Genomic DNA, 20,325 nt, shown 5'->3' on the forward strand with positions numbered 1-20,325 from the left:
AAAAGATGTAATTTTTAAAATAATTTTTCCATATGCACAAAAGCATTGTCAGCTTTTTTGTTTGTTTTGTTTTAAATCATTTTATTGGGGCTCGTACAATTCTTATAGCAATCCATTCATAGATCCTTTGTGTCAAGCACATTTGTACATTTGTTGCCATCCTCATTCTAAAAGCATTTTCTTTCTACTTGAGCCCTTGGTATCAGCTCTTCATTTCACCCTCCCTCCCCTCCCTCATGAACCCTTGATAATTTATAAATTATTATTATTTTGTTATGTCTTACACTGTCCAATGTCTCACTTCACCCACCTTTCTGTTGTCTGTCCCCCAGGAAGGGGGTTATTTGTAGATCCTTGTAATAGGTTCTCCCTTTCTACCCCACTTTCCCTCCACCCTCCTGGTATCACCACTCTCACCACTGGTCCTGAGGGGTTCATATGTCTTGGATTCCCTGTGTTTCCAGTTCCTATCTGTACCAGTGTACATTCTGGGGTCTAGCCAGATTTGTAAGGTAAAACTGGGATCATAATAGTGGGGGCCGGGGGGTGGGGAGGAAGCATTTAAAAACTAGAGGAAACTTGTATGTTTCATTGTTGCTACACTGCACCCTGACTGGCTCATCTCCTCCCGGCAACCCTTCTGTAAGGGGTTGTCCAGTTGCTTACAGATGGACTTTGGGTCTCCACTCCACACTCCCCATCATTCTCAATGATAGGACTTTTTGTTCTTTGATGCCTGACACCTGATCCCATAGACACCTCATGACAACACAGGCTGGTGTGCTTCTTCCATGTGGGCTTTGTTGTTTCTCAGCTAGATGGCCGCTTGTTTATCTTCAAGATTTTAAGATGCCAGACGCTATATCTTTTGGCAGCTGGGAACCATCAACTTTCTTCACCACATTTGCTTAAGCACCCAGTTTGTCTTCAGCGATTTTGTCGGGAAGGTGAGCATCACGGAATGCCAGTCGAATAGAACAAAATGTTCTTGTATTGAGGGAGTACTTGAGTGGATGCCTAATGTCTATCCGCTACCTTAAAACTAAACCTGTAAATATATGCACATAGATCTATTTCCCCATTGTCATATATAAATATATTTACATAAGTATATGCCTGTATTTAGACCTCTATAAACGCCCTTTGCCTCCTAGTTCTTTCCTCTATTTCCTTTTACTTTCCTCTTGTCCCACTATCATGTGCAGCCTTCATTTGGGTTTCAGTAATACCATTACACTGCCCTTGATCAAGTCCTACCAGGCCTCTTACACCCTCCTGGTCACCAATTTTGGATCACTTGTTGTTTCCTTGTCTCTGGGTTGGTCAACACCACCTCCTTTCCCCCACCTTCCCCTCTCTCATGCCCTCCAAGAACTGTATGTCCCATTGTTTTCTCCTCCAGATTGTTTATCTACCCTATCTTATCTAGATATACCTGCAGAAATAATAATATGCACAAAACCAAGACAGAGCAAACAAAGCAAAACAACAAAAAAAGAAAACCCTGTAAATAATTCAAGATCTGTGATGACCTTAGTAGTGTTTTCCGGTTGAGTCTGATGGGGTGCCATGCCCTGGTCCCAAAGTCTATTTTTGGTATTCCCTGGAGACTTTCTTGTTCTCTTCCCTTTGCTGTTATGTTGCACACCCTTGGTGTTTTGCCTCAGTGTGGTGAGGTCAAAGTGGGCACAATTCCCACACTGTGTCTCCAGTGTTGTCCCCTGTAGGGCCATTGGTCAGTGAGGGATGTCATGTCTTGTAATACGGCCAACATATGGTCCTCTCTGTGGATTGGCTGCTCTGAGCAGGGATATCATCTTCAAGGCTTGGTGGGCTAGGGAGTGCTCCACTCTCTCTTCCTCCCCCTTCATTTGTTCCTGTGTGCTCTGATCAGACATGTCCCTCTCCCTGAGCTGTAGCTTTGGTGCTGTTCTCGGAAGTGAATTCTTCTGGGGGGAGGGGTGGCTGTCCACATAGCTGGGATTGGGGCCGGCCTGCATCTTTAGTTTTTACTGCACATTTGCAACATATGTTTCAGTGAAACCTGTGAGAGCAGGAAACTTTAGGGGCTGCCTTGTATTTTCTGCCTTCGACAGGGTGCCATCTTGGGACTTTTCTATTGCTTGTTTCATTGGAAAAGGTTTGTGCTTTCCTTTTTGGACAGTTTTTACTGTACTTAGTATTAAAAGAAAAGTGGTTTTATAGGCATTTTAACATTGAAAATGGTATCAAGTGAGTGATGAGATGCACAATAAATGATAGTGAAGGACTAACAAGCCTGAATGAAATTGCACGCATTACATTTACAATGCTGTGGTCCGATAGCCACTATTTGCTGGGCCTTTCCATCACCCCAAAGAGAAACTTTGTATCCATTTAGGTAATAACTCTCCATATGTTCCACACCTTAACCCCTGGTAATGCTAATCCACTCTTAACCCCTGTAGATTTACATGTGTCAGATATTCTATATAAGTCGAATCATATAATACATGGCATTTCATATCTGAAAAAAAATCACTTAACAATATATCCAAGTGTTTCCAAGTCATTGTCTAGTTGACAACTCAATCCTTCTTATGGTCGAATTAAACTTTATGATATGGATATACCACATTTTGTTTGCTCTCAAGCCCACTGATGGGCTTTCGGTCGTTTCCACTGTTTGATTACTGTGCCTTTTGTTACCATTATCAGTGGGTGCAAGAATCTGATTTTGGGCTTTCAATTTTTTGGTTATATTCTTCACAGTGAGATTTGTTGATCATACAAGGATTCTATGCACATATTTTTGAGAAACTCCTTAACTGTTTTCCACAGCAACCACACAACTTTACATTTCTACCAGCCATGTATAAGTGTCCCATGTTTTCCATGTCCTTGTCAACCCTTGCCATTTCTCTTTTGCTGATAATAGCTATCATGAAAATCTTCTCGTGTGATTTTTAGTCATTTGTAGCTCTTGTTTGGAAACATGTCTATTCATGTCCCATGTACATTTAGAGAAATAGTCTGTGTGCTATTGATCCATAGGAGTTCTTTTTTATACTCTGGTTAAGTCCTTATAAGATATATGGTTATGAAATATTTTATCTTGTTCTTTAGTCTAGCTCTTCACTTTATTGAGTAAGCCTTTTGATGCCAAAAGTTAAATTTTGGTGAAATGACCTTTAGCATTTTAAGGCTTTATGGTTTTCTTATTCTTGGTTTTCCTACCTAAGAATCCACTGCCAAATCTGAGGTAGTCAAATTTACCTTTATGTTTTTCCCCCAAGACATATTCTTTTAGCTCTTATATTCATGCCCATGATCCATTTTGAGATTTTTGTGTGTGTACAGAATGAAATAAGAGTCTAAATTCATCTGTTTGCACATACATATCCTAATGTTTCAGCATCATTTGTTGAAAGCAAGCAAGCAAACAAACTAGCAACAACAACAATCACCACATTATTGAAGTGCCTTAGTACCTTTGCTGAAGTAAGTTAGCCATGAATGTAAGTGTCATTTATGTTTCATTGATCTATATGTCTATAGACAAGTACCAGCCTAATTTGATTTTTGGAGCATTGTAGTAACTTCTGAAATCAGAACTCTGATCATCCAATGTAATCCCCTGCCTCCCTTTTAAAATTTTAAATAGTAGTTCTGGCCACTTTGGATTTTCATAAAAAATTTAGCCACAGTTTTTCAATTTCTACAAAAATTCTATGGAAATTTTATAGAGATTGTATGGAACCATAGAAGCAACAATGGGGAGACTCTCTTTCATGTACTGTGGACACAGTATGAGGAGAGATCAGTCCCAGAAAAAGGACAGTGTGCTTAGCGAAGTAGAAGGACAGCAAAAGGAGGAAGATGCTTGAAGATACATTGATACAGTGGCTGCAAACTAATAGTTCCTCAATTTCTTCCCTACTTCCTCCACCCTCCCACCCTCATGATAAATTATTATTATTTTCATATCTTATACCTTCCGCTATCTCCCTTCACCTATATTTCTGTTGTTCATCACCCAGGATGGGGGATTATTCATTGATCAAAAATTAGTTAAGAAGATAAAAATAAAATATACACTGTGATAGGTTTTTTTGTGCCAACATGACACCTGTAAGAAGATGAGTGTTGTCTAGGCTGCCAATCAGGTCACAGCCTGATGGTACCGCCTGGTGAGTGTGGTCTTCTCATAAGGATGAATCTGGGAACTTCCTCTCTCTGTTTCACCTTCCTGTTGGTGAGTCAAGAAACTGAGACCTGCTAGAGCCATACGATGCTTCCACCATCATTGGATGCATGGGACTTCACCCACCAGTCGGTGATGTTCCTCCTGCTTTTTGCATTGTTGCATGTGGTTGTGTAAATCTGAAGAGAGTCTTATGAACTACTATTGGATTTATGGACTAGCATTGGACTTAGGGAATTGATCTAGACTGGGCTGGATGTTTGCTTTATATATAATATTTCTTGATATTACTTCTTAATATCAAACTCTCTTACACACACATATATGAATATCTCTGTATTTGGATTTGTTTCTCTAGTGAACCTGGCTTAACACATACACATGTATAGAGATGCCTAGAGTGCAGTGGAGAAATACATGTGCCTTTCAAGTGTGGAAGGAATCCTTACCGAAAAAGCTGAATATTTTACTTAAAATTAATATTTAAAGACTCAAGGGAGAAAGTTCATGAGAATTATAAGCATGGTAGATAAGTTTGATAAAAATCAATAATAGGCCACAAGCCTGAGTATACAAAGAAGTGGCATTATATTCAAATAACCTCTGTGAGACTCATTTTACAATTTAGAAATTATGGAATATTATTCCTACTATCTGGGTTGGGTGTGTTTATGAGTTTGTCAACAATAAAGTGCTACATAAATATTAGTCTTCCATAGTCCAAGTTTAGAAAGCATTTCTCTTCGTTGAATTCCCAAGCAAAATTTGGATTATTTTATAGGAAAATCATGAATACCTGATAAATCTACCTTAAGTCTTGCAACACAAATCTCACAGTAAAATAGGAAATAAAAAATTTTAATGGTGATGATCCTAGTTATGACCAAGCTTCATCTACCGATTAAGAAATCCACTATAGGTTCTGTATATTGTGTTTTAAAATTTTACTAACCAACAAAATGCACACAAATGATGCAGAGGTTACACAAGGAAAACAATGCAAAACAGCGAAACAGGAGCTGGCTTCCTTTGCATGCGAGGAGATGAGAAGGCAGCGTTCACTTCAGCATGCACAGACCTCCGCCTGTGGACACACTGGAGGGCCAGGAGCTGATTCAGTCTGCTTTGGGAGCAACAATGTTCTCACAGAGAGCACTGAATAGACGCAGTAGCATCCGTTGGTGCTTTTCTAATTGACATTGGTCACAGAATTTAAAGGAGAGCAAGAACACGGCGAGACTGCACATTCAGAAATCAGGAGCACATCGAAGCTTTAGGTCAGCATATTAAGGAATCACAAGCAGTGATATTAGATTTGGATGCTTTATTTTTCTCTGACATGATAAGTTCACTACAGAACATCATTGCTACCTTTTTAATCGTAGGATTTATTCTCGGACGTGTTGCTAATGGTTTCATAGCCCTGGTGAACTGCATTGACTGGGTCAAGAAGCGAAAGTTCTCCTCAGTGGATGCCATTCTCACTGCTCTGGCGGTCTCCAGAATCGGTCTGCTCTGGGCGATAGTAATTAGTTGGTATTCATTTGTGTTTAATTCATTTATATATAAATTATATGTAAGAGATATTAATATCGCCTGGATTGTAACCAACCATTTTAGCACGTGGCTTGTTGCTTGCCTCAGCATATTTTATTTCCTCAAAATAGCAAATTTCTCTAACTTTCTTTTTCTTCACCTCAAGTGCAGAGCTGAAAGATTGGTTCTGTTGATACTGCTGGGGACTTTGATCATTTTGGGTTTTCAACTTGCTTTTGTAAGAAGCGAGGAAAGTGCTCAAAAGAATGACTGTGAAGGAAACAGGACTTTGAAGAGCAAATCTTGTGAGTTTGAGTATTTTTCAGACCTGGCTACATTCACTATAGCAATCCTCTCGCCCTTTATTATATCCTCGATCTCCCTGCTGCTGTTCATCTTCTCCTTGTGGAAGCATCTCAAGAAGATGAAGCTGAGTGGGAAACGATCTCAAGATCCCTGCACCAAGGTTCATGTAACAGCCACGCACAGGGCGCTCTCTTTCCTCCAAGATCCCTGCACCAAGGTTCATGTAACAGCCACGCACACGGCGCTCTCTTTCCTCCAAGATCCCTGCACCAAGGTTCATGTGACAGCCATGCACACGGCGCTCTCTTTCCTCCAAGATCCCTGCACCAAGGTTCATGTAACAGCCATGCACACGGCGCTCTCTTTCCTCCAAGATCCCTGCACCAAGGTTCATGTAACAGCCACGCACACGGCGCTCTCTTTCCTCCAAGATCCCTGCACCAAGGTTCATGTAACAGCCACGCACACGGCGCTCTCTTTCCTCCAAGATCCCTGCACCAAGGTTCATGTAACAGCCACGCACACGGCGCTCTCTTTCCTCCAAGATCCCTGCACCAAGGTTCATGTAACAGCCACGCACACGGCGCTCTCTTTCCTCCAAGATCCCTGCACCAAGGTTCATGTAACAGCCACGCACACGGCGCTCTCTTTCCTCCAAGATCCCTGCACCAAGGTTCATGTAACAGCCACGCACACGGCGCTCTCTTTCCTCCAAGATCCCTGCACCAAGGTTCATGTAACAGCCACGCACACGGCGCTCTCTTTCCTCCAAGATCCCTGCACCAAGGTTCATGTAACAGCCACGCACACGGCGCTCTCTTTCCTCCAAGATCCCTGCACCAAGGTTCATGTAACAGCCACGCACACGGCGCTCTCTTTCCTCCAAGATCCCTGCACCAAGGTTCATGTGACAGCCACGCACACGGCGCTCTCTTTCCTCCAAGATCCCTGCACCAAGGTTCATGTGACAGCCACGCACACGGCGCTCTCTTTCCTCCAAGATCCCTGCACCAAGGTTCATGTGACAGCCACGCACACGACGCTCTCTTTCCTCCAAGATCCCTGCACCAAGGTTCATGTAACAGCCACGCACACGGCGCTCTCTTTCCTCCAAGATCCCTGCACCAAGGTTCATGTAACAGCCACGCACACGGCGCTCTCTTTCCTCCAAGATCCCTGCACCAAGGTTCATGTAACAGCCACGCACACGGCGCTCTCTTTCCTCCAAGATCCCTGCACCAAGGTTCATGTAACAGCCACGCACACGGCGCTCTCTTTCCTCCAAGATCCCTGCACCAAGGTTCATGTAACAGCCACGCACACGGCGCTCTCTTTCCTCCAAGATCCCTGCACCAAGGTTCATGTAACAGCCACGCACACGGCGCTCTCTTTCCTCCAAGATCCCTGCACCAAGGTTCATGTAACAGCCACGCACACGGCGCTCTCTTTCCTCCAAGATCCCTGCACCAAGGTTCATGTGACAGCCATGCACACGGCGCTCTCTTTCCTCCAAGATCCCTGCACCAAGGTTCATGTAACAGCCACGCACACGGCGCTCTCTTTCCTCCAAGATCCCTGCACCAAGGTTCATGTAACAGCCATGCACACGGCGCTCTCTTTCCTCCAAGATCCCTGCACCAAGGTTCATGTGACAGCCACGCACACGGCGCTCTCTTTCCTCCAAGATCCCTGCACCAAGGTTCATGTAACAGCCACGCACACGGCGCTCTCTTTCCTCCAAGATCCCTGCACCAAGGTTCATGTGACAGCCATGCACACGGCGCTCTCTTTCCTCCAAGATCCCTGCACCAAGGTCCATGTGACAGCCATGCACACGGCGCTCTCTTTCCTCCAAGATCCCTGCACCAAGGTCCATGTGACAGCCATGCACATGGCGCTCTCTTTCCTCCAAGATCCCTGCACCAAGGTTCATGTAACAGCCACGCACACGGCGCTCTCTTTCCTCCAAGATCCCTGCACCAAGGTTCATGTAACAGCCATGCACACGGCGCTCTCTTTCCTCCAAGATCCCTGCACCAAGGTTCATGTAACAGCCATGCACACGGCGCTCTCTTTCCTCCAAGATCCCGGCACCAAGGTTCATGTAACAGCCATGCACACGACGCTCTCTTTCCTCCAAGATCCCTGCACCAAGGTTCATGTGACAGCCACGCACACGGCGCTCTCTTTCCTCCAAGATCCCTGCACCAAGGTTCATGTAACAGCCATGCACACGGCGCTCTCTTTCCTCCTGCTGTTTACCATCTATTTTCTGTCTCTGACCATATCTGGTTGGAGTTCTGAAATACAGCAGAGCAGGTGGATTATCACAGTTTGTCGTGCTATCGGAATCATCTATCCTTCGACTCATTCAGTTGTTCTGATTTTAGTAAACCAGAAGCTAACACAGGCCTTTCTGTCAGTTCTTTGGAAGCTGATTTACTGGCTAAAAGAAAATCCTTAGCTCACTAGATTGGTGAAAGTGTTCTCATGTGTCTTCCGGTTGAACACATACAGGTGAAGTATTTGGAAGATGCAAGGGTAAGTCCAGAAGTAGTACTACTTGGGTTTCAGTTGAGCTCATATATGTGTGAGCTTGAATTTAAACACGTCCCTGCACTCAGTGGAATGCTGCAGACAAGTTCTCTCAGTATTACATTTATCTTAGACTATCTTCAATAAAGATGCAATAAAAGCGGTGGCTTTCATGCACATCTGTTGAGTCAGTTAAATTTGAGGCAGACAAGTCGACTTAGAAGATGTGGTGACTTTTTATTTCAAAGAGATAATATTGACAGATTTTCTTCAAGGACACTGAGCGATCACGGGACCTTATTATGAAGAAGTTTTAAGAAAATGTTCCTGCTCAGAGCAGCTCATTCCCAGAGATCAATGCAGGGCTGGCCTCAGCTAGAGCCATGACGTCTTCTCCCTAGATGACAGCATTGCAGAGGACCACCCTGAAATTATAGTTCAGGCAACCCACCTGGGCCCAAACCAATAGGGGAGTGCAATAGACCAGTGCTGGGAACAAAGCCACGAAGTCCCCAAAGACTCTCAGTCATAGTCTTCTGACTTGGGGGACAGCACTTGGCAGCCCATCTGAACTTGTTGGGAATTACTCCCAAGGGAACCGCACTGAAAATCTAAAGGAATAACTGGGGGTGTGCGGGGTGGGGCCCTAGACCGATCTATCCCTGACTGTAAGAATAGCGACATGGACTTTGAAGATGCTCGCCTTCTGGGCATGAATGCTGAAGACTAAAAGGGTGCATGTGTTAGGTAACCGAGACTGGAATATGTAACCCTGAAAGAAATGGGGACTGGACTGGTGGTTTAGAACATGTCTTTCGCTCTGTTTAACATAGAGGTACTCATCTGCTCTATGTCAGGATCCCTGTTAGACTCAGGACTATCTGTAGGGTTTTTATGGGGGGTGTTTATCTATACAAGATATGCAGGATAGATAATCTCCCAGAGACAGTGACTGGACCGATGGTTCCTGGTGGGCACAGGGCGGGGGGGGTGGGGTGGGGGAAGAGGTGTGGGGGAGTTGGGGGGGGGACAGCAATGATGGGTGCAGGGGCACAGTAAATGTTCTAAAATTGACAGTAGGGAGGGTATAGCTTTCCTGGTCATGTTTGATCTATCAGATTTTATCTGAGAGTAACTACTGAGAGATGAATGGTAGGTAAACATAATAATGGGATAGAAGAGAAAAACGAGCAAAGAAAAAATGTATATATATACATATATAAATATATGTGTATTGGTTTATATATATATATGCAAATGCAACAAAGAAACAGATGGACTTTGGGCTTCTACTTAAGTCTTACCTCAGTAAAAGAATGGCTTGTTCTAATAATGTGGCATTGCATGATACTAAGACAAAATAGATACATAGCAAATATGGTGAAGAAAGCTGATAGTGTCCAGCTATTAAAAGATATAGGGTCTGGTGTCTTAAAGGCTTGTAGTTAAACAAGCATCCATCTAGTAGGTAACAAAGCCCACGTGGAAGCACACCAGCCTGTGTGATCATGAGGTGTTGATGGGAAGAGGTATCAGAAGTTCAAAAACATACCACCAAATCCATATGAAGGGGAGTGGATGTGGTAGAGACCCAAACCCCACCAGCAAGACAAGTGGACAGTCCCTCTCGCAAAGGTCACAGGGAACCAATGATAAGTCCAGGGTGTGGTACAACACTGATGAATCACATAACTTTCCTCTACTCCTTTAAGATTTCCTCTCCTTACTATTGAGGTCTTCATGTGTTATAAATCATTAATCCTATTTGATTTGCATTTGCTCATTTGTATATTTAAGACTGCTTGGTACATGTTAGTCAAGATAGATGACCCCCTCAGTGACAGTGACAGGAGTAATGGTTCCATGAAGGCACAGGAAGTGAGGGGTGGGGAAGGGGAGGAAAGGGGAGTTGATACCATTGATGATTATATAACCCCACCTGATAGGGTTGAACAAGAGAATTGTATGTGAATGGATATGTTGGAATTAGTAAAATATGTCAATAAAATATTTTTAAAAAAGAAAATGGAAAACTTCATTTGTTATCTTTATTTTTTTAACCAACAGTTTTTTTTTGGCATACAATTCACATACCATATAATTCAATAGTTCAATCACATCAAGAAGAGTTCTACAAGCATCACCATAATCAGTGTTAGTACATGTTCTTCCTTCTTGTACTCACTGTTATTAGCATATGATGTCTCCTTAGCCCCCCCACCCCGTCATAACCCAAGGAACTATTAATCCAGTTACTGTCTCTATAAATTTACCTATCCTGGATTTCACATACAGAAAAACATTATAAACAAAAACTAAAAAAGAAATAAAGTAAACAGAAAGAATGAAAACAAAATCAGCAAATAGTAAAAACTAGACCAAATTTAAGTGGATCCTGAGGAAGTTCAAATGATAAGTGCTAAATTTTAACCCGACTGCACCTGCCACAATCCACTTTCCAATGCCCTCTCTTTTTAGCTACCTTTCTAGTTCCCCAGACACGATGTCCTTTTCTAGGGACTGGTCGCTTCTGATAACGTGTCCACTAGTCTCTTCTGATAACATGCCTGACTACTTGTACTTCTTCTCTGACATATTTGGTTCTTTGGGCAGTTATGGTACTTTTAATATTCTTTGCCAGCGCCATAATTGAAATGCATTGATTCTTCTGAGGTCCTCCTTGCTCAATTTCCAACTTTCACATGCACATGACACAAGTGAAAGATACCCTGGCTCTGGTCAGGTGCGCCTTAGTCCTCAGCGTGACATCCCAGCTCCTCAAGACTTTGAAGAGGTCAAATACCATCTTTGGCATACGGCAGGCCTGTAGTTTCTTAGTTGGTCATTTGGATCCTGTGTCAAGTAGCATATGATCAAACTGAATAATGAATTGTCTGTAGTGCCTTTGGTTTGCTGGACACGATGTATGAAGAAATGCTTTTTCTAAATTACATACCCATTCTTCTCAAAGGCCACTTGAAGAGAATATTATCATCTGCATTTTACTAACGACTATACTGAGACAAAGAATATTTTTCAAATACAGTTTAAGATCAAGATTTACAAAGCAGAGAATATGGGGTTTCTATTCTGGATCCAGATCCTCTGCTAAATTCAATCCTACTATAAAAAGATTAAGTGAAAAAGAAGAATAGGCTGATTTTAATAACAATTAATTTAAAAACCCCTAAAAAAGAAAACATCAATTAGACATAAATAAAACTGAATATATAGAGCAAAATGTAAACTGCAGTGAAAACACATGTTCTTTTCAAGGGCCCAAGGAATATTTACAAACATGCTCAATATTTTATTTAAATAATTGGTATTTTAATAGATAGACTGAAGAGAGATACTTTTTCAAAAACCTAAACAGCAGATTTGTGTTTGATAATATTAATAATGACTGTCAAGCTTGGGATTAATTATCCAGATGACTCCACTGAGACTCATTTTTTATAAAAGGGTCTTTATTTGTAAAATGTCAAAGGGGCCCCTGGGGGTGGCAGGATAAGCAGGTCGGCTTCTCAGGGGTCAGGGGCATTTGGGCAGATGCGCTTGAGTGGGAATGGGGGGCGCCCTTTGAGTCCTCTGTGTCACCCTGGGCTGCCTTGGGGACAGGTGGCACTGGCTCAAAGATGGGGTGGGCTTCAGGGATCTCAGCCTCCAGCAATTCTGGAACAGGCTCCTCTTTGGGGGTTCATCGTTGCCACCCACAGCTATGCTCCCAGAATCTCTCTCTTGACCCAGTTGTGGGGGCTGAGCCTCTTCTGAGACCCCATCAGGGGGTCTGGCAGGCGATTCAAGGCAGCTGGGCTGGTGGGTACCCCCAGGGCTGGGCTCGCTACCCTTTTGCAGGGACCCTTCCGAGTGGAAACTCTGGTTGCTGTTCTCATCACTGAGACTGAGCAGGATGAGGGGCCACGAGACTCATTTTTATTTTGGAAATTATTATACAATAATCCCTTTCACTTATGAAACGGCGTGTTTGTGCATGTATGTGTTTTTTGTGTTCATCAACTTGTGCATAAGTTTGCCTAAGTAGTAGTAGTACGTTGACCATGTTGTCAGGAGAGATGCAGGCTCTGGAGAAGGACGTCATGCTTGTAAAGTATCAGGGAATTGATAAAAAGAGGAAGACTTTCAGCAAGAAGGATGGGCACAGTGGCTGCCTAGAGAAGCTCAAACATCACAACCATTGTGAGAATGGTGCATCACCGGATGGAGTTTCCTTCTGCTGTCCATCGGACTGTCCTGAGTCAGAACCGATGCAACAGCATCCAACAACAAAGGCCAGAGAACAAAAGTCAGTACTGAGTGCGTAGAGGATGCTAACTTTCCTAGAGTTACCATGGAAAACTTGGGTTCTGTGACAGGAAAAGCTTGGCTGGTCTATGGATCTGCCCTCTTCAATCTTTCCACATAAATTTGACATCCAAAAACAAACTAAATCATTAGTGGTGGCCAAGTTTTACCTTCCAGTGTAGACATTTGCTACCATATGCTCTATGTATTGGGTTTTTTATTTTACTAGCAAATGACATTGATGAACACAAATTATGGAGAGGTTAAATAAGGAAACATTGCAAAACAGTGAAGGAGAATATATCTTTATTTGCATGCTAGTGAGAGAATTCAGTGTGCACTTCAACACTAGTATATTTCAGCCTATGAGCAGGAGCTACTTTTTTAGAACGTTCTTTTCATAAACACATATCTTGGTCTATCACTAGCATTCTTTGATGCTGTCCAATTGGCGATCAGTCACAGCATTTGAAGGAGAAACTAGATTTGACTGCTCATTCAGAAATCAGGTGAACATAGAACATAGGTCAGCATATTAAGGAATCAAAAGCAGTGGTGCCAGGTTGGCTTACCATCTTATACAGACATGTTAAGTTTACTAGGGACCAGCATACACACCATATTAATGGCCGAATTTGTTCTTGGAAGCTTTGCTAACAGTTTCATAGTCCTGGTGATATGCACTGGCTGGGTCAAGAGGCGGAAGATTCCCTTTGCAGATAGAATTCTCACTGCTCTGGCTGTCTCCAGAATTGTTTTGCTCTGGCTATTATTAGTAAATTGGCACTTAATTGCATTTAATCCTGTTGCACATAGATTAAAATTAAGAGCCATCAATATTGCCTGGACTATAGCCAATCATATTAGCCTGTGGCTTGGTACTTGCCTCAGCATATTTTATTTGCTCAAAGTAGCCAATTTCTCTAACTTTATTTTTCTTCACCTCAAGTGGAGAGCTGAAAGGCTGGTTCTCCTGGTCCTGTTGGGGAGTACGGGTTGTTTGGTTTTGCAACTTGTGTTTGTAATCACGGCCGACAATATGGGCGCCGATGCCTCTGAAGGAAACGTGACTCTGCCGATGGAATTGAGTGATGGCATGCAGCTTTCGCTTCAGGTTGTCTTCACTCTGACAGCCTTCGTACCGTTTACATCAACCCTGGCCTCTTGTCTGCTGTTAATTTTTTCTCTGGGGAGACACCTTAAGAAGATGCAGCTCAATGGCACAGGATCCCGAGATCCCAGCACCAAGGCCCACATAAAAGCTCTGCAAACTGTGGTCTCCTCTCTCCTGTTATTCACCATTTACTCGTTGTCTCTGATTACATCAACCTGGGGTTCTAATAGGCTGCAGAACAATCCCATCTTCATGCTTTGTCTGGCTACTGGAATCATCTACCCATCAAATCATTCAATTATCCTGATTTTGGTAAACCAGAAGCTAAGACAGGCTTTTCTGAAATTCCCGTGGCAGCTGAGGTGTTGGCTGAAAGAAAAGAAACCCCCATTTCCATAAATCGACAAGAAGGGCCGCTTGGATCTTTTAGCAGAAAACAAACTGGATGGAGTCTTTGAAAGGTATTTTTTACTTCCTCTGGCTTTTCCCGCACAGTATGTAATTTTATAAGATTTACCCTAGAAAAATATTTTGCCCAAGCTTAATGCATCACACACACACTGTTATTAGTTTTTCATCCAGTCCGCCCCGACTCATGGTTGCTTATGTATAACAGAATGAAATATTTCTGGGATTTTGTCATCTGTATGATTACTGGGATGCTTAGTCATCTTCTAGCAGTATCTAAGACATTGTTCTATTTTGACCTGTTAGGTTTCCCTTGGCTAATTTTCAGAAGTATATGGTGTAGCCTTTCTTCCTGATCAGTTTTATTTTTAAATAAAATGCAGCTCAATGGCACAGCTCTATCTGTCCATCATTGGCAACTCTACTGCTATTTGAGCTATTTCTCCCATGGATTCTCATATGTAGTAACATGCAAGTCACCAAACTGATAGGCAGATACATACACATCTTTGTACATAGTGTACAAATATTAAAATATATGAGAAAAATACAAAAATACCCTTAATTTTATCTGCCAATAAACAATCTAATAGTAAAAATAACTTTACATTGTCCTCTGAAGCATGTGCCACTTGTTAACATACAAACCTCTTATCATCTGTGATGGGTAATGTTATGTGTCAACTTGAATAGGCTATGATTCTAAGTGGTTTGGCAGACATTGGACTGATTGTTCTTCCATAGTGTAATATAATCCCTTCCATGATGAGATGTGATATAATGAATTCACCTTCATGAGGAGGAATTAGGCACTGTGATAATCGCTATGATGAAATCTGAGATGAGCAGCCAGTCAGTTGAAAGGGAAGTTTCCCTAAGTCATGGCCAAACTTCAGTACATAAGCAGATGTTCCCGTAAGGCTCACTCTCACTCTGGATCCTTCATTCAACTCAGCAACCTGACCTTGGTTCTTGGACATAAGCCAGAAGAATACTGCCATCTGATTCATCACTTTGGATTCATCAGCCTCTGCAACCTCATGAGTCAGGAAAAGCCTCATGACTGGCATATGGATTTGGAATTGCCAGCCTCCATTACTGCCTGAACCATTGTGTGCATGTATACATTTCACAGGTTTCACTTCCCTGGAGAACCTAACCTCAGGCATCATCTTACAATATTATGATTTATATTTATGTGTTATCAAGGACTGGCAACATTTCTGAGGTAATCATTCCTATTTTCCTTTATAATATGTATTATATGTGTAGTACTGTGTATTTACAATCATCTTATAAACTTCCAATCTTCTGGATGATAAAGGCATTCAATTCTAAGTCACGCACTTAAGATGTATGTTTTGGAGATATTTTATTTCATCATGAACTCATATTTCATAATATTAGACAACAGAACTTTCATGTGCATTGTAAGACAGAAACAGAGTATATTTTGTAAAAACAATATTGAATAAGATTACATTAAATTTAAATAAATGAAGAACTTGGAAAAGGAATGAGCCTCTACAATTGGAATGAAGAAGGGAAAACGTGATCAGGCTCTGTTTTCAAGCTAATATGCTTTTGTAATCGGTGTAAAAGTCATCTCAAATTTTGAGTTCAGGTGGTTTTTGAAATTGAGATTTGATATCAAATATTTAAGTTTTCCCCCAAACCATTTCTGGGTCCTTGAGCTTCCAATCATCACCCCTGTTCTCCCTTTAAATTTCAGATAAGAAGAGTTAAATATTCCCCTTCTTCATAAAATGCTCCATATAAGAATGGTAATGATTGTGCTAAATAAATTCAATTCCATTTTGCAAATACAAATGAAATTTATGAAGTTATATATTATAGGAAATTTCTTAAAGATCTGTTTTATTATAATCTTTTGTAAAATGAAGACATAAAAGTGCATTGATATATTCATTGGTCGCAAGTTCCATTATAAGAAAGAAATGTATAGCCTTGCTCAGCCACTGAACCCTGGTGGCATAGTAGGTTATGCATTGCATCAGCAGTTCAAAACCACAAGTTGCTCCAAGGGAAAAAAAGAGGCTTTCTACTCTCCTGAAGATTTAGTCATGGAAACACACAAGGGCAGTTCTACATTGTCCTATAAAGTCCCTATGATTCACAAGCAACTCAATGGCAGCAAGCTTGAGTTTTTAATATTGATCTTGTGGTGATGAATTTTAATAAAAATCTTTCAACCTTAAGAAAAATGGTCTCCTCATCTGATTTGTTGATCCTCTATATCCTTTTGTCCACTATCAACTCCATAAGAACCAAAATGTCTGTGTAATTTCGTATTGACTTTCCAGGAAGATGAAGCAGTGCATGCAATGCTGCTGTTGTTAGGGGCCAGCCAGTCTGCTCTGACTCTTAGCAACGAGAACACAGCAAGGTGCAAAACAATGCTCTCTGTGTCCAAGAGAACAAAACACTGCCTGATCCTGAGCTATCCTCCCGATTTTTTTTATGTTTGAGCCCAAAGTTGCAGCCCCGGCATCCATCTGCCTTGCCGAGGTTTCTCCTCCATTTTGCTGCCCCTCAACTCTACCAAGCACTATGTCCTCCTCCAGGGACTGGTTTCTCCCAATAACCTGTCCAAAGTATGGGAGATGACCTCTTGCCACTCTTGCTTCTAAGGAACATTCTGACTATATTTCTTTTTAGGCAGACTCATTTATTCTTTGGTAATTGATGGCAATTTTAAAATTCTTTTCTACCACCATGTGTTAGTCTACATACATTAGAGAAACAAATCCACAGGAACTCATAGAGTTTTATATAAAGGGTAAGTGCACATCAAGAAAACATGCCAACCTAGTGCTGTTCAATCCCACAAGTCCAACATTAGCCCATATGTCCGACACCAATCCACAAAGTCCTCCTCCATCTCACAAAACACATGCAATGATGCCAACTGCCGGGAGAAAGCCGAATCAGTGAACATGTAAGCATCTCAGCGCTGGCAGGGGTCTCCACACAGCTGCTCCAGCACCCAGGGCTGCATCGGGGTAGGTCTATGAGGCTTCTCCTCGGGGATGTCTTGTAGGAAGTAAGCATTGCCAGCTGAAGCAGGGATCTAGCTAAGGAAGCTGTACCCTGGTCTGACCATCAGAAATCAAGAGACCCAAGAACTAGAAAGGCGAGGCTCACCGAGCCATTTATCTTTCTGCCCTTCAATTAACCCCACATGTGTTTATCAGCCAGGTTGGCACAATAAACTTTAACTAACTCAACCATAATTCAAATGCATCCGTTCTTCTTCCGTGTTCCTTACTCAAGGTCCATTTCATATGCAGATTACCTTGCCTTGGGTCAGGCCCACTTTGGTCCTCTCCATAACATTCTGCCTTCGCTACACTTTGAAGAGGTCTTGTGCAGCAGATTTCCGCATGCAATTCGTCTTTTGATCTCTTGACTGCATCTTCCATGAGCGTTGATAGTGGATCCAAGCACAATGAAATCCTTCAATCTCCATTTATCATGATGTTACATATTGATTCAATTGGGAGGATTTTAATTTTCTTTAAATTAAGTTGTAATCCACAGGGAAGGCTGCAATCTTGGATCTTCATCAATCAGTGTTTCAAGTCCACCTCACTTTCAGTAAGTTGGTTCTGTCTGCTGCATATGGAAGGTTATTAATAAGCCTTCCTCCAATCTGGATGCCTCCTTCTTCTTCATATGATACAGTTCTTTGGATTATTGGCTTGGCAGATTGACCAAGTACAATGAGAAGACATACCCCTGAGACACACCTTTCTGATTTTAAACCCTTGTTTTATTTGCATCACTGCCTCTGGGTCCGTATCCAGATTCTGCATGAGGACAATCATGTGTTCTGGGACTCCCTGTCTTCTCAAGACTATCCATAAATTGTTATAATCCACACAGTATAATGTCTTGCACAGTCCATAAAGCACAAGTAGCTTCTAAAGTCCTTCCCCACCAATTTCGGAAGGAATTGATGCTGATGGCCGTGATGCATCAGCAGATCTGCCTTCACTCCTCTTGTGTGACAGTGTCAGTTGGGTGCCTTTTCTATTTGTGACATCCACGTACAATGTCATACTGCACTTTGCCTGGCACTCCAGCCTGGAAGCAACTAATGCTTGGCCCCTCAATCCCTTGGAACACCACTGTAATCCGCTAAAGAGCCTCTACTGCTCAGGACACCACTTGAAACAAATAGTCTTGTAGCCTAGTTGATTAATGAAGTAGAAGAATGCCCTCAAGTTCAGAGTACTTCTACCAAAACCCAAGATGCCCAAAGAAGCGCTCTCTTTTATTGTCAGACGATGAAAAATGAGGAGGATTGCCATTTACTTTAGAAATGATGTCTTTATGTGGGGATCAAACCATTATATTGCTTAAACTGTCACCAATGTTTTAGGTCCCTGATTTTTTCTAGAATTTTATTTGGCCTTCTGATATTTTATTCTTATTCAGTTTTCATATTTAAGGAACTTGTCATTTCCTGCTCACTGGTGCCAATTAGGACTATCATTAAAATGCTGAATTAATTGAATGCTTTGTCTAATGTCAACACTGGTTGTGTGGAGGTTTCATGCTGGGCTGTGATCCTTGATGTTAGGGATTCAAAAACACCAGCTGCTCCTTGGGAGAAAGATGAGGCATTCTACTCCTGTAAACAGTTACAGTCTCAGAAACTCACAGGGGGCAAGCTCTGTCTTCTATGATCACCCTGAGTCAGAATTGACTTGATGACAGTGAATTTGCTTTGGTTTGTCTAATATCAAGAAAATTGAGAGCAGAAGTGATACTGCTACCCTGACATAAAGCAGTGATGGTGTGATTTTTCTCTGCATATGACCCCCCCCATATTCAGTCATACTGGGTCTAACTTTAAAAATATTCAACAATCAACAGCCATATACAAGGTGCCAGAGTCTGAGCTACTCTACTTAGCCAAGTTTCCAGTCACCCGGGAGAGTATCCACAAGTGAGGCTACAGTCGATACTACTGCTGCGCTCATTTTACCATTCACTTGGTTGAGTAGAGGACATAGGGGTGAATGGCATGGGGTTATGAAAAGGGCTACCTTTGCCTGTCACTTTTAAGGCTTTTGTGTTGGCAGCAATCAATTCCATTTCTTGAATAACATGGCTATCTTATTATTATTTATGATTTGGGCAGAAGGGAACATTTTCTTTTTTTCTTTTATTTCAATATTTATTTTCTGACCACTAAATTCTCTCTTATGACATCTTTTCATTTATATTGAGACCATGTATTATGAAACAAGAATTGAAATTGAAATGTGAGCTCTTTAAAGCAAAATTGGCAAAAGTCCATTTATCTTTTCTTTTTAAAAACAAATCATTTTACTGGGGGCTCGTACAACTCTTATCACAATCCATGCCTGCATCCATTGTGTCAAGCACAGGAAGGGAACATTTCCAAAGCTTCCCATGGTCTTCCTTATAATAATGTCCTTATTCCATATGAAAAGCAGCAGCGTTAGGGTTCTGTAGATGTCCCAGTCTGCCCATTTATTTATTCATGAAGAAAGACAATAATTACAAACCCATTAGAGCCACCTTGAGACACGAGCCACCGGTCTAGTTACAGGTGACATTAAAAGACTCTAACACCTCTCCAAAGACATTGTTTTAGGTGTCAAGTTGCCCCAACTCTTAGAAACCCTCTGTACCATGGAGGAAATGCTGCCCTCTCTGTGCCATCCTGGAAATTATTCTGTTTGAGCCTCTTGTTGCAGTCACTGCATCGATTCACCTAGTGGGGAGTCTTCATTTTGCTTTATCAAGCAGCATGGCCTTTCCTAAGGACTGGTCTCTTCTGATAACCTTCCAAGGAATATGTCAACCTCGATTCTAAGAAATATAACAGCTGAACTTTCTGCAAGACAGATATTCTTCTCCAACATCACAATTCAAATTCATA

The 20,325-nt window shown here is 41.9% G+C and overlaps 1 protein-coding gene across 1 annotated transcript; it reads left to right on the plus strand.

The window, feature by feature from the left end:
• The first annotated feature begins 5,522 nt into the window (after window positions 1-5,522).
• On the plus strand, window positions 5,523-8,489 carry LOC142451612 (taste receptor type 2 member 19-like). Its single transcript, XM_075553336.1, has 2 exons — window positions 5,523-6,185; window positions 8,238-8,489. Exons 1-2 carry the CDS (start codon window positions 5,523-5,525, stop codon window positions 8,487-8,489), a joined length of 915 nt encoding a protein of 304 aa, XP_075409451.1.
• Window positions 8,490-20,325: the final 11,836 nt, after the last annotated feature.

This window comes from Tenrec ecaudatus, chromosome 6 (assembly GCF_050624435.1).
Source record: "Tenrec ecaudatus isolate mTenEca1 chromosome 6, mTenEca1.hap1, whole genome shotgun sequence".
Classification (NCBI taxonomy): Eukaryota; Metazoa; Chordata; class Mammalia; order Afrosoricida; family Tenrecidae; genus Tenrec; species Tenrec ecaudatus.